Source organism: Galeopterus variegatus, unplaced genomic scaffold (genome assembly GCF_000696425.1).
Source record: "Galeopterus variegatus unplaced genomic scaffold, G_variegatus-3.0.2 Scaffold1285, whole genome shotgun sequence".
NCBI classification, from domain to species: Eukaryota; Metazoa; Chordata; class Mammalia; order Dermoptera; family Cynocephalidae; genus Galeopterus; species Galeopterus variegatus.
Window position 1 is genome coordinate 369,322 of NW_007727396.1, and position 14,358 is coordinate 383,679.

Here is a 14,358-nt window from a genome sequence, read left to right on the forward strand (position 1 = left end):
GAAGAGCTCCCCAGGTTATTCTGACATTCAGCCAAAATTGAGGGATACTGATTTTTCCTCATTTTTGCTCTTGCAAAAGGACCTGGATCTCCTTCCACTTTTCCCTCCCAATTAATCCTATGCCTTCTCTAGTGTTGCCATTTCCCAACAATTATTAAAGCCCAATGTCCAAAATGGCAGAGCGGTGTGAAGTCAGAGGGCAGGCACTGGGTGGAGGAGGGTGGGAGAGCTGAGAACCAGGAAGAAGGGGAAGAAGGAGGGTAGAAAACCGCAGAGCAGCAGGCACCAAGTCCTCCCGGCCTGCTTACAACTGGACAGACAGTGGACTTCAAAGCTGAACGCACGGGGAACCAACGCTGATCCTGCAGCAGCCATCTACCCAAATTTAAGCTGAAACACTCTGCATATGCTTGGGATTTGGAATCTATCCTAGAGCAGCAGCCAGCAGACCGCAAATGACTTTTGGAGCTAAAAACCGCCCACCGCCGTGCTGGTGGGACCTTGAAGCCAAGCCCGAGAACAAGCCGTTTTCCCACCTAGCTGCTCTTCCGCTAGCTCTGAGAGGGTCTTTTCATTCCGCTCAGTTGGGTGTGTAAAAACAAGTGCTGGACCCCTGTCGGAGAAGAGCAGTGGTAAAAAAGCGAGTTTAAAAAATTAGCCTTTCCTTTTGAGAAAGAAAACCTGTTCCTGAAACTCGAAGCCTTGCTGTACTGGGCTGTGCGTCCACACCCGTCATAACGATGACTGACTGACTGACCTCTCCCCAAAGCCAAGGGCAGCCGGCATCTCCCTCCCCTCAGGTCTCGCGAGAGGCTCCGACCCCGCCTCCTGAAGAACGCGCCAATCAGGACGGGCGCCCTTGTAGTCCGAGCGAGGCTGGGGATTCCCATGATGCTCCGTCACGTGGCGGACTGCCCCTCGACCCGTGGGTGCTGCCACGGCTACCTCTGTCCTTCACCCCGAAAGCAGAGGAAGCGCAGGCTTTCCCATAAGCTATGAACCAGGCTCCTGTCCGCCTCTGCTGGTAACGGGCGTGCCAGGTCTGAGTGTGCAGAAGGTAGCTTCGATTTTTCTGAAAGATGCGAGGTCCCAGTGATGTATACCCACCGCCTTCCTGCACGGATGTTCTCCTGCAAAGTTTCACACTATTCTGCTTCCCATCCCGAACCATGGGAGTCCAAGAATTGAATACTTTAATGATATCCAGACTCTCTTTTTAGTTTCATCCTATCATTCCTGGAGCTCACGTTCCGCAGTGTCTTGAAGGAATAGAAAATAAACATGGTTTTATGCCTCAGGAGACAAAACTTGAGCAACATTCTCCTCGTTATGATATATTAATTTTGTGGTGTATTCTAGGGCCATAATAAAATTCACTTTGAAACTACTACCAATTTGGATTAGTTGTGTAAGCTAGTAAGGGGTCAAATTGCTCCACCATTTGGTTCAGGGGACTGTGGAATACATTCATTTCTGGAACATTTTTAGAGACAGGCCTCTTACATGATTAGTTCTGAGCAGTGCACACAGGCAAATAAAGTTCTGAGCTTCCATGAACTTACAGTCTAATGGAGAATGGAGATATTAGAATTGTAGACGACCATGTTGTGTGGTTTGTACTACAGGAGAAAGAAGCACAGTTAAGCGACTGTGTGTCAAATCAAGCGTTCTGTGTCAAATCAATGGTGTCACCAAAGCTGGGGAAAACAAACTCCCTGATCTAACATACTTTAACACATCTTTGTCTAAAGTTGTCCACATTACTTTGGGGCTCAGCCCCGGTCTGCTAGGGACCTATTGAAGGTGAATGTAACAAGAATTTAAGATGAAGAAAAGTTGACTGCAGCTAAAAAATGTCAAAGAGACAAAGTCGAAGACGTGTTGTGAGGAATGGTGAGGAAGATGGCACCTGAAAAGGGGAGTTAGCTTTGGGATAGGTCATGTAGGGCCGGACTGTGAAGGCCCTTATATATTTGATGGGGCTGGTGGGCGGGGGTGTTGCTATTGTATTTTTTTTTTAACCTCAGGTAAAGAAATATGAATTAAAATCACAGTTTTTAAGTACTTTATCATTAATCTATGCAAGATTCTTCTCTTATTTTTATTTTCCCTTTTTACCTCCAAACCCTAATTATATTCCCTAGCCCCATAGCACCCACTCTAAGATGTTTAATATATCTTCAGATATGCATGCATACCTTCTTGCAAAAGGTATATTATTTTATGTGAAAGTGTCCTTATAGAAATGATAATGTGCTACAAATCCTGTTCTGTTTCCTATATTTTTCCCTTAGCTCTAGATTTTTAAGATTCATCAATGTTGCTGTCTACTTCTGGTTGGTTGTTTCTTACTGCTACTTAGTATTCAAAAGTGCACGTGTGCCTATTTTACTATTTTAATTCTTTTCTCTAGTGATAATACCTAGGCTACCTCCAACATTCACCTATCCCAAGAAATCCCATGATGAACATCCTTATGGACTTGTGGGAGAATTTCCTTAAAATATATTTTCCATAGTTTTTCACAGGTTCTAGTTCTCAGCAACTAACAGTTGCTTTCCTGAGTGGTGGAACCAGTTGATACTCTCTCCAGCAGTGACCAAGAGTTCCATCTTCCACATTCTCAGCTACACTATTATCTCCTTTCTGATATAGGTTATTTTAGACAGAAGCTTAGACTAGATGCAATCAATAGGAGCTCTCTAAGGTTCTTCGCCTCATGAAAGCTTTGAGAAAGGGATGCTTTAGAAGAATTATACAGGAATGAATGGCCTGACTCATAAAACCAAAAGATGAAACATATGTTTATTCTCTGGGAAGTTCATAAGATATTCAGCATTAAAGAAAATAATAAAAATAAAATAAAATAATTAAAAATTTTAAATAAAGATATTCAGCATTAAAAATGCAAAATATTTTCTGCATATACTTCTTTTTTTACACAAATATCCCATTCAATCTTTGCTCCCACCCCTATGTTTGGTTAGATTGTACTGACTTGACCTGAAGCATTATTTGGTTTGGCCATGGCCAGTCTTCACCATAGCCTGGTAGTGGTAGGCAGGGAAGGGGCAGTGGAACTGCAAGACCAGAGTGTCCTGCTGAGCAGAAGCCTGGCCTCACTACATGAACTATGCCTCCTTCTCCGTCTTCAGCTGAAATTCTCCATGGCTCAGGAGGTCGAGTAGAATATATGACAATAAGTAATAACAATGAACATTTGTAGAGTACTTTGGACCCTTGCTATTCAAAGTGTGCTGCTCAGAATAGCAGCTTAGGTGTCACCTGGTATACTGCTTGGTAGAAATGCAGAATGTTGGGGCCTGACCCAGACCTATTGAATTAGAATCTGCTTTTAGCCAAGATCCCCAAGGGATCCTGTGCACATTAGTATTTAAGAAGCATTGCTTCAGTTGTTGCCAAACATCTTCACAGAGATTTGTCTTATTTAAACTCTTCCCAACACCCCTGCTTTCCTTGAGAATAGTTATATAACTCCCATGTTACAGTTGAGGAAACTGAAGCTGAGCAAGTTAAAATGTCTAGGCCAGGAGTACCGTTAAGAGCCTCTTGAAAACAGATTTTCAGACTCTGCAACTGCCTCTCATGGTCATACTTCCTTTATATCCCCTTCTCCCTGTGCCCTATTTAGCTCAGTCCAAAAGGAAAACACCCAGAAGGAGCTCATTCCTAACTGGAACAGAGGCCCATTGGAAGTGGGACCTCCTAGTCTTGTGGTCCTCCGGGATGTAAATTGCCTGCTTGAGACCAAAAGCACTCAATGCTATTCAGTCTCAATCTCTCTCCTCCACATTTATGGCAAGTTTGAGTTAGGAGAGTGCTATGGTTGAAACTTTGTGTCCCCAAAAATTTATATGTTGAAATCCTAACCACCAAGGTGATGGTATTAGGAGGTGGGGCCTTTTAAGAGGTGATTAGGTCCTGAGTGCTCTGGAATTAGTGACCTTATGAAATAAGCCCAAGGCAGTTCATTTGCCTTTTGCACAGTGCAAGGACACAGCAAGAAGGCGCTGTCTGTGAGAAAGTGGGCCTTCATCAGATGCTGTATCTGCTGGCACCTTGATCGGGAACATCCCAGCCTCCAGAACTGTGAGAAATAAATTTCTGTTGTCCATAAGCTACTGAGTTTATGGCACTTTGTTATAGCAAGCTGAATGGACTAAGACAGAAGAACAGTGAGATCTTCATTGAATGTTAGGAGCATGGAGATATTAGGGGGTCCTTCCCTTGAGGGAATTTTACCAAGTTTCACTTTTTCTTAAGAGCAGGTTAAGGTCAAGGGTTGGGATCCCTGTACAGGCCAGGTGCCAAAAAAAAAAAAAAAAAGAAAGAATGGAACAGTGAGATCTTCATTGAATGTTAGGAGCATGGAGATATTAGGGGGTCCTTCCTTTGAGGGAATTTTACCAAGTTTCACTTTCTCTTAAGAGCAGGTTAAGGTCAAGGGTTGGGATCCCTGTACAGGCCAGGTGCCAAAAAAAAAAGAAAGAAAGGAAGAAAGAAAAGAGCAGGTTAAGCAGAGGTACTTAATCTGGGGTTCTCCAGCCGTAAGGCATCTGTTGATAGGATTCAGGGGGATCTGTGAACTTGGACAGAAGAAAAATAACAACTTTATTTTCACTAATGTCTAACCAAATCTTAGCATTTCCTTCACTCTAACTATAGGAGACAAATCACAGTAGGACCAACAGGACCTTATGTCTTTGTCACTAATAGAAATCAGAGATATTTCCATATTACATGACAACTATTGCACACCTTGAAATCCTGTTTATGCTCATCACAACTTCAATATTTCTGCAGTTATTAGACCCACACTAGATCTTGTTATTAAATGATTAATAAAGGAGCACTATAATGCTAAATTTCCATTTTATTTTTTGATATTTTGACAACTGTGTATCAGTATAATGGTTCCTTTTGTAGTCTTATGAATTTCATTTTATGAACTTAAAAACATTATTCTGAGAAGTTTATAGACTTCATTAAACTGTAAAAGGACCATTTCAGATTCTGGAACCTCCATCACATCCTCCAGTCTGTTTTTGTTGTTGTTTTGGGTTGGTTTGGATCACTCCCATATTTGTATCTGTTATTGGTAGCAGCATTGCACTTAAAACCAAAGGGTCTATGTGCTTGTCTTCAGGAATGAAAGGAAGAATTTCCTGAGAAGACGGCACTCCATTGCACAGCCAGGCCAGGTGCGAGTGGGGGCTGAAGAACCCCAAGGGAGAATATGAATGATCTTGCCCTTCTGCTGGAAAATCTTTTCAACATTCTGAAGATTTCAATTTAAAATGCCACATGCTGGACGGAGGAACCATCAACCATAGCTTTCTCTCGTTTCTCACTCTTCTGCAGCTTTATGTTATAATTTTGATTATAATCCAAAAAGAAAGTAGATGTTCAGTCTTCAAAAAGGAAAACTGCTCCTCTCATACCCATGACACTAGGAAAGATTACCAGGATTCTGAAGTCTGAAAAGGGAAAAGTTAGTAACTGGGACTCTTCAGAGAAAATAAAAGCTCATATTTTTAAGCAAGCTGTAAGAACTCTACCTTTATAATTATTGATGTGCAGGGAGATGTTCATGATAGATTAAATGAAAAAAAAGCAGGTTGTAAAATAGCATATTTTATAATATATAAAGGACAAAGGAAAAAGAGTCTCGAAATATATACATCAGGGCTGGTCAGGTAGCTCAGTTGGTTAGAGTGTGATGCTGATAACACCAAGGGCTGGGGTTTGATCCCTGTACTGGCCAGCAGCCAAAAACAAAACAAAAAAACCCCCAAAAGTTATAAAATACATACATCAAAATATTAATAGTGGTTAATTCATGGAAGTAGGAGTATAGGGGATTTTCATCTTTTTATTCCCCTTGTATTTTTTTCTTTTTTATGATCAGCATGTTTTACTTTTCTTAAAAAAAGGACAATACAGCTGTTTTCATTTTGTAAAAATCAAAATGTTAAACAACTTTATTTTACTTCTACTTAGATCCTTACAGAGCTACTTAACCACTTAATTGGCTTCTCATCTCTTGGGGAGATAAAAAGAGCAGAATGGAGAGTAGAGATATTTAATTTCTTTACCAAAAAAAACCTCCTAATGTAAAGTGTTATAATATACCATGGACTTTACATAGTGGGTCAAATTAGAGCCTCCATATTCTTAGTGAGGCAAGCAACAACTGGTGCATAGACGGTGCTTGGTCAAGGTGAACTCCCTTCCTTCCTATGACACATTTATTTCCATCTCAGTGTTCAGTAGAGTGCTGTGTGGTGATATGGGATATTTTTCTTCCAGATCTACATACTTCCCATTTCTCTAACTTAAAAAATTTATTTCTGGGGGCTGCTAGATTAGCTCAGTTGGTTAGAGTGCAGCCTTATAACTCCAAAGTCACACGTTTGGATCATACCAGCCAGCCACCAAAAAAAAAATAAAAAATAAAAATGTGTGTGTGTGTGTGTGTGTGTGCATGCGTGCACATGTGTGTATTTCTTACTCTCTCCAATTTTGCATGTGTGCACATGTTCTTCCTTTTCTACTTTATACGTTTTGCTAGTCCTTCCTGTGGCTTTCTCCCAAGTGTTTTAGGTTCTTATAAAATGAATATTTTGAAAACTGTGGCTGTGAACTCTAGAGCTGAAATGAATATACACCAACGTTTCAGTTATCTCTTATGGCAAACCACCCCCAAATCCAAGGACACTCCTGCAGACAGAAGTAAGGATAGGGGGCTGTGGGGTGGAGGGGAGGCAGGAAATGCCACTTGGACTGCTCTCCTATTTATTGATCATGCTTCTGTGGGTCAGGGCTCATCTCTGCTCCATATAGTGTCAGCTAGGCCTGCATGACTGGGGCTGGAGAGTCCCAGGTGGCCGTGCTCATGTCTGGAGTCTTGGTCCTGGCTGTTGGTTGGGGTGCCTTAGTCTCCTCCACGTGGCCATTCTCCTTCCAAATATTCTCTTATTATTGAGTAGTTTAGGCCTGAGCTCCTCTGCCAACTGGCCGTTTCCATGAGTTTGAAAACAAAAGCTTCAAAGTCTTCTTAAGACCTAGGTACGGATGTCCCACTGCACCACCCCAGATTCTACTGGTCAAAGCAAATCACGGGCAGGGCCAGCCCAGAATAAAGTGGTGCAGAAAGAGATTTTACCTCTTGATGCAGAAATGGCAAATCACAGTGGAAAAGGTTATGTGGGACAGGAGGAGTTGTTGTGGAAATCTTTAGAAACAATTTACCCAACATACAGTGTTCAAGATTTCAAAAAAATTTCTTAATGAGCTTAAAAACTATGGTAATTAGTATAATGAAAATAACTAATAATATTTACCAGTTGGAGGGTATTCTACTCTGACACTTTCACTTTCTCAATCAGCCCTAGTTTGCTACTTATCTCCACTTTATGTCACACTCAGAAAATCCTGAGTGTTGCATGTAGGAAAGAAGTACTTGCTGTATCACCCTTTGCCAATATTTTATTGTGTCTGTTAGCTTCAGTCTCCTTCTTCCTCTGCCTGTGGTTCCCCAGAGGACCACCCTCAGTTCTCTTCTTTTCTCTGGTTCTTTACTTGTCCTAGGGGATTTCATCTACTCCCCTGGTTTCAACTGCTTCATATACCCCAATGACTCCTGTATAAGTCTACTTCTGTTGCTTATAACTGAGTACCTGAAACTGGATGATTTATAAAGAAATGAAATTTATCTTTTACAGGATTGGAGGCCAGGAAGTCCCAGGTCCAAGGGGTACATCTGGTGAGGTCCTTCTTCTTGGTGAGGGCTCGATGCAGAGTCCTGTGGCAACATAGAGTATCACATGGCGAGAAAATGGCAAGAGCAAGAGAGCTAACCTTCTCACTTGCTCTCTTTATTAAGCCATCAGAACCACACTCATGACAACCCATTAAACCATCAACCCATTACTTCATGAATCAATACATTTACTAGGGCGCAGTCCTTGTGGTCCAATCACCTCTTAAAGGTCCCACCTTTCCACCACCATATTGGGGGTTCAGTTCCAACATGAGCTTGAGAGGACATTAAAACAACAGTAACTCCCATATTTTAATCTCCAGCCCATGTCTTTCTCTCCTGGACTCCAGACCTGAAACTGCAACTCCTCCTGGATGTCTCTATTTGGATGTCCCATAGGTAACCTCATCTTTGCACATACTAAACCAAAAATTTTTTTTCTTTTTTGTGACCAGTAAGGGGATCAGAACCCTTGGCTTGGTGTCGCCCACACCGCACTCAGCCAGTGAGCGCACTGGCCATCCCTATATAGGATCCGAACCCGCGGCAGGAGCGCTGCACTCTCCCGAGTGAACCACGGGGTTGGCCCCTAAACCAAATTTAACATTTTCTTTCTTTTCACCAAAACCTCTCTGTGCCCCTTCCTCAGGCAATCATGCCCTATTTTTGTCCTGCTCCATCCAGTGAATCAAATCAGAAACCTGGCAGTCCTCCTCAAGAACCCTCTCTTCCTCATGTCCACATCCAATCAATTGCCAAATCCTGCTTGCTCTTGGTATCTCTATTCCATCCTCTCCAGGCCTGCCACATCTCCTTAGTTTAGGCCAGCATCATCTTTGCTGCCTACATTACTGCAAAAGCCTTCTCACTGGTGTTGGAACCCCACCCCTCTGATCCATTCTCCATATCATCCTTGCTATACTATCATCCCTGCTATACCATCATCCCTTCCTAAGACCTGTCAGGAGGTCCCCATTGTCCTAGAATAAAAGTTCCACTTCTACATTCCTTAGTATGGCACATAATGGCCGTTTATGTTTGGGGCTACTTTCCCTAACAGCCTGAGTTCCTCATCCTACCTCTCAAATCTGTGATCCAGACAATTCAGAGCATCCTGAATCCCCAGTGCTCTCTCTACTCTCCACCTCCACCCCTCCACTCCCACAGCTTAGAGATCAACTGAGGCAAGCCTTCCCTAACCCATTCCTCAGGCCTTCCAGGACCCTCTGCACACACCCCTACCTTAGCATTTACCAGACTCTATAGTAATGATGAGACCCATTGACTGTAAAGAGCAAAGAGAAAATAGCTGGTGGGTACAATGGGTCCTAATACCTGTAACTCAACTGCAGGACCTTTACATTTCAGCCCCCCTTCCACTTCCTTCATTATTCTCTTCTAAGGAGAAGCCAGGACCATCAGCAGGAAAAGTCAGCATCTATCTGAGCTATGCTTTCTACTGCCCAAGGACTTTTTTTTTTTTTTTTTCCTTTTTTTTGTCTTTTTTCGTGACCGGCAATGGATCGCAACCCTCAGTGTCGCTCGCACCCGTACCGGACCGGGACCGGCAACGGGATCGCAACCCTCGGCGTTGCTCCCGCCCCTTGCTTAGCCAGTGAGCGGGAACCGGTCTGTATGTGGGATCCGAACCCTCGGCGGGAGCGCCACCGCGCTTCCCAAGTGGTGCACTATAGCAGTGCACCACCGGGCCGGCCCCCAAGGACTTTCTTTTACTCATATCCAGGATGACAGTTTTTCATGTCCGGCCCACTAAGGGAAACACCTAGGATCTTCAGAGACAACCTACAATCTTATTTCCTCCATTAAAAAAATATATCGAGTGCCTGATATAGAATAGACACTGGATGAGAAAGATGATTATGACATGGCCACCATCTCGAAGGAGTTCGGATCTGGGTGGAGCATGGACAGGATTCAGTGTTGTAAAATCCATCTTGCAATAAGATGTGTTAAGTGCTCCACTTCCAGCATGAAGGTGTGGACAAAATGCTATGGGAGCAGAGGAAAACGATGAACTCAACCTGGAGTTACCGAGGAAGGCTTCAACAAGGTGGCAATGCAGCAAAGACCTTAAAAGCCAGGAAGGCAAAGAGGCCCTTCCCGGATAAAGAGCAACATTTGGAAGGTAGAAATAGAAAGTGAAGAAAGAGAGATGAATAAAAATGTACATTTCTTCTGTGGCACCACGGCCTCCCCTTGCACTTCAAAGAAAGTCCACATTTCATACCATGGCTTATAAATTTCTCAGTAGTCTGGCTCCTCTTGCCTCATTCTCCAACTCCGTCCCCTCTCACTTTCACTGGCACCCTCTATGCCTCCAGCCACACTACATCACACAGGGGCAATCTCCTTCATGATGTAGGGCTCTGCCTTAATTGTTCACCCTACTTAGGTGCACTTTCCCTGGCTCTTCCTGTCCTCTCAGGTTTTCAGCTTACAAGTCTCCTCCTCAAAGCAAGCTGCTCCTATCTCCCAAACCAAACCAGCTACCAGGAACAATCATATCACCCTGTTACAGTTCTATACATTGCAGTGAACTAACTTTGTAAGTGATACTTCGTGTATATGTGTTGTCTACTTGTCTTTGTCCTCCCCATCCAAGCTTTTTACGAGCAGGGACCTGGACTGTCTTGTTCACTGCTGTTAACCCAGTGCCTAGAACACATAGTAGATGCTCAACAAATATCTGTTGAATGGAGTGGATAAATGAACCAAGGCATAAGCAACACAGTGTTTATTGAATGAGGACGTGGCATAGAGACATGAAAATGCACCACACGTTTGAAGAACAGCAAGTCATTTGCTCCGGTTGTGTGCAAGGGTAAGTCTGGGTGGGAGATGAGGTTGGAGGGTTGTGAAAGTACTTGTGGGCAGACTGGATAGCTCAGAATGAAACGGCCCTTTATCTCCTGGCAACAGGAGCCAAGGATCATTTCTAAGTAGGAAGTGTCATGATTGGATCATGACTTTAAAAAAGCCATTCATTCTGGTCAGTGTGGAGTTTGGGCACTGGAAAACCAGCTGGTGTGTGGGTGGAGGCTGGATGTGGGGGAGTGCAGACTGTTTAATCCAAGCAAGAGCTGATGACAGCCTGACCTAGAGCAATATTCGAAAGGTAGAAATAGAAAGTGAAGAGATACATTTGTGAGGCAAAACTCCGGAGACCTGGGGACTAATCAGATCTAGGGCTTTGAGGGAGAAGGTGAAGGCTGGATGGGAGACAAGGAACCCATGCAGGAAAGAGTAGAAACAGCAATTTTCATTCTGGTTACGCTGAGTCTGAGGTGCCTGGGGAACATCTTTCTCTGAATCTCTAGGAATTGTGCCTACCACACTGTTCCTCCTACCCTTTTTCTCTCTTCTTTCCTGTTTTGAATCACTCCCACAGGTCATGAATGCTCCCTGCTTCTCGGCATGTTGGGGCACCATGCCAGCAGGCCCCACATTCCTGAGGAAGGGACAGGGTTCATGCCTGGACCGGCTGGCTGTGGCCACCCCAGGGGGCGGCTCCCTGACAGGAAGGAAGGCAAGCCTGCTGGCTTGGCTCACACAGGAGCTTCCTCTGCTGCAGCAGGTGCCCACGGCCAGCTGCTCCAGCCCCTCAGGCTCAGATCAACAGGATGGGACTGCCCAAGCGGAAGGAAGCCTGCAGGGAGGGACACCCCTGCAGACAGAAGCAGGGGCATGGGGTGGAGGCAAGCAGGAAGAGCTGCCTGGGCTGCTGAGCTGGCGCCTCTCCAGCAGATTCAGGAGAGGCAGTGACAGGAGGCCATTCAGTCCTCATCTCCGCCCACCCTAGGCCTCTCTAGCCCCGGCCAATGGTATTATCATTATCATTACTATTGTCGCTGGCTAAGCTGGGCCTTAGACATACCGGAAGGAACCACTGGAAGATGTTCATAGATTTGGCAGTTTCTAAAAAGATTAATTCCCTTTCTATGCACATTCTGTGGGTATTGCGAAGGAAAGGATACTTGCATTATTAGCCTTTCAGTTACTCAGAGAAGCTCGCGGGAGACAGAAATCTCCGGTTTGCTTTACGCTCCGTTATCACTGCCCGCCCCGCCCTCCCCCCTCCCCAGCAACAGCGGCTGGGGTAGCAAAATTAGGCGCCAAAGCAGAGCCGTGAACTCTCCGGATCAGGAGGCCCTGGCCCCAACCCCAGCCCCAGTGCCGGTCCCAGCACACAGGCTGATTTCAGACACCCAGACAGCCTCTAAACGGCTGGGGAAGGAAGGCGGGGATTATGGGGGCTGGTTTCGGAGGAACGGGGTGTCTTTGACCTGGCCAGCAACCCTACCTGCGGGCGTGCTCCGACGGGAGCCTGGAGCCCCCTCCCCACCCGCGGTTTCCAGGCAGGGCGTTTCCGGAGGCCTCGGTCGGGAGGTGGTGGAGGCGGGGGTGGAGGAGTCTACCTTTGAAACAGCGTGTAGACTGCAATTTAAACTTCAACTACACCGAGCTCAAACTCGATTCCGCCGCCGAGTGTCGGCGCCACATAAGGATAAAAACTCTGGTCTACGGCTTCCCACCACGCCATTGGCCCAGTTCTCGGCGCTTCCTGCGTCCCCCTTTCAGAAACCCAGACAGCCTCTAAACGGCTGGGGAAGGAAGGCGGGGATTATGGGGGCTGGTTTCGGAGGAACGGGGTGTCTTTGACCTGGCCAGCAACCCTACCTGCGGGCGTGCTCCGACGGGAGCCTGGAGCCCCCTCCCCACCCGCGGTTTCCAGGCAGGGCGTTTCCGGAGGCCTCGGTCGGGAGGTGGTGGAGGCGGGGGTGGAGGAGTCTACCTTTGAAACAGCGTGTAGACTGCAATTTAAACTTCAACTACACCGAGCTCAAACTCGATTCCGCCGCCGAGTGTCGGCGCCACATAAGGATAAAAACTCTGGTCTACGGCTTCCCACCACGCCATTGGCCCAGTTCTCGGCGCTTCCTGCGTCCCCACACCATCCTCTCGGTTGCCCAGGAGGAAGGATGGGCGGAGCGGGCAGGGACCGGCACTGCTGCCTGCTCCGCCAGCGCAGGCGGCCCGGGCGTGGGCGGGGGGGCGCGCAAGCAGGTGTCTGTTCAGTGACAGAGTTCCCCTCACCCCCCTGCCCTGGTGCTCCCCACATCTCAGCGAGGCAAAACCCAGCAAATGCTCCAGAAATGCGGCTCAGTCGGCCACCGGGCTCTGCTTTCTCGCCAGACGCGCAAGAGAAGGGCGCTTCCAGTGCTAAATCTCTTGGCTCAGGCCCCTTGGCTTGCAGCCACTGCCTCCCCCACCCGCCCGGGGTCCCTCCCACGCCGCGGCTTGCTGCTAGAGGCCGGGCGCGGAGAGACGGGGTGGAGCGGGCATCCCTCCCCATCCCCCACGTGGGGCCGGTGCTCCGCAGTGCCTGGGCAAGCCACTGCGCCTCCCCGTTAGTCGCCCGCCTGCGGCACCACCCCCTAAGCCCGGGCGGGGGACGGGCGGCGAGGGGTGGGCGAGGGGCGGGGGGCGTCACTGAATCAGGTGGCTGCGGGAGTTCCCCCGGGCAGGGCCGAGAGAACACGCCGCCGGTGATTGTGTACACGCTCCACTGACACAAGCTTCACGCTGCCGGGCAGCTGCTGATCACGCGTGGCACAGCGAGCCCATTGGCCGGCGCCTCACACACCTTTGCCGCTGATTGGTCGGCCGCAGGCTCCGCCCCCGCTCCCGCCCGCGGCTCAGGGCAGGCAGAGCGGCTACCTGAATGGGGAGGGGGCAGACGGCGCGGAGCGCAGCAGCGGCGGGAGCGGCGTCGAGTGTCTCCCGGCGTCCGTCTGTGGCCAGGCAGCCAGCAGCAGCCTAGCAGCCAGTCAGCTCGCCGGCGGCCAGGCAGCCAGCCATGCTCAACTTCGGCGCTTCTTTCCAGCAGGCTGCGGTAAGTAACCTGGGGATGCCCGTTTCCTTCCTCACAGTGTCCGGGGGCCAGCGGGGTCGCGAACCCAGAGCCCCTGACATTAGCCACGCCTGGGAACCGGGGCTGCATCCGGGTACTGGGGAAGAAGGGGCTTTCTGCCTGCAGACTCTGGGCATTAGTGAGGGCATGTGTGTTGGGGAGGAGGTCGGAAGAGGAGAACTGGCACCTGGAGACGGGAGCCAGGGGACTTGGTCTAGGTGTGCAGAAGAGGAGAAGGGGCAGGTCCGCAGGGAGACCTAAGGAGGCAGATGAGGTGAGGGGGAGGATGACTGGAGGTGCGGGAGCAGCGCCCTGGCAGCGAGATTAGTGGAAGATGTGGAAGGGGAATGGGGGGAGGGATAAAAGGGCCACCCTCCACCTGGCACTGGGGAGAGATGCCCGCGTCTGCATCAGGAATGGGACCCCCAGCGAGGAAGGGGACTGCTCGCAAGCTTTTGAGGGGTGGGGTGTCCACAGGAGAAAAGGGTACGCATCTTGGGGGTCTAAGCAGAGGCTTGCAGGACGGGGGCTGCCAGCTGAGGACCGCGAGGAGGGGGCTACTCAGCAGACAGCCCAGGGTTGGGGGAGGGGGCTCCCGGCGTCGGCGCGGGGGGTGACACGCGGGCCTGGCGACCGCCGAGAG

General features: G+C 48.0%; 1 protein-coding gene across 1 annotated transcript in view; it reads left to right on the forward strand.

Annotated features, from left to right (window-relative positions):
- Positions 1-13,360: 13,360 nt before the first annotated feature.
- Positions 13,361-14,358, forward strand: part of KLF10 (Kruppel-like factor 10) — a 7,175-nt gene continuing 6,177 nt past the window's right edge. The window contains exon 1 of the mRNA XM_008576091.1: positions 13,361-13,697. Within this exon, the coding sequence (XP_008574313.1) occupies positions 13,662-13,697 (36 nt within the window). The 5' untranslated portion in view covers positions 13,361-13,661. The remainder of the gene's footprint in view (positions 13,698-14,358) is intronic.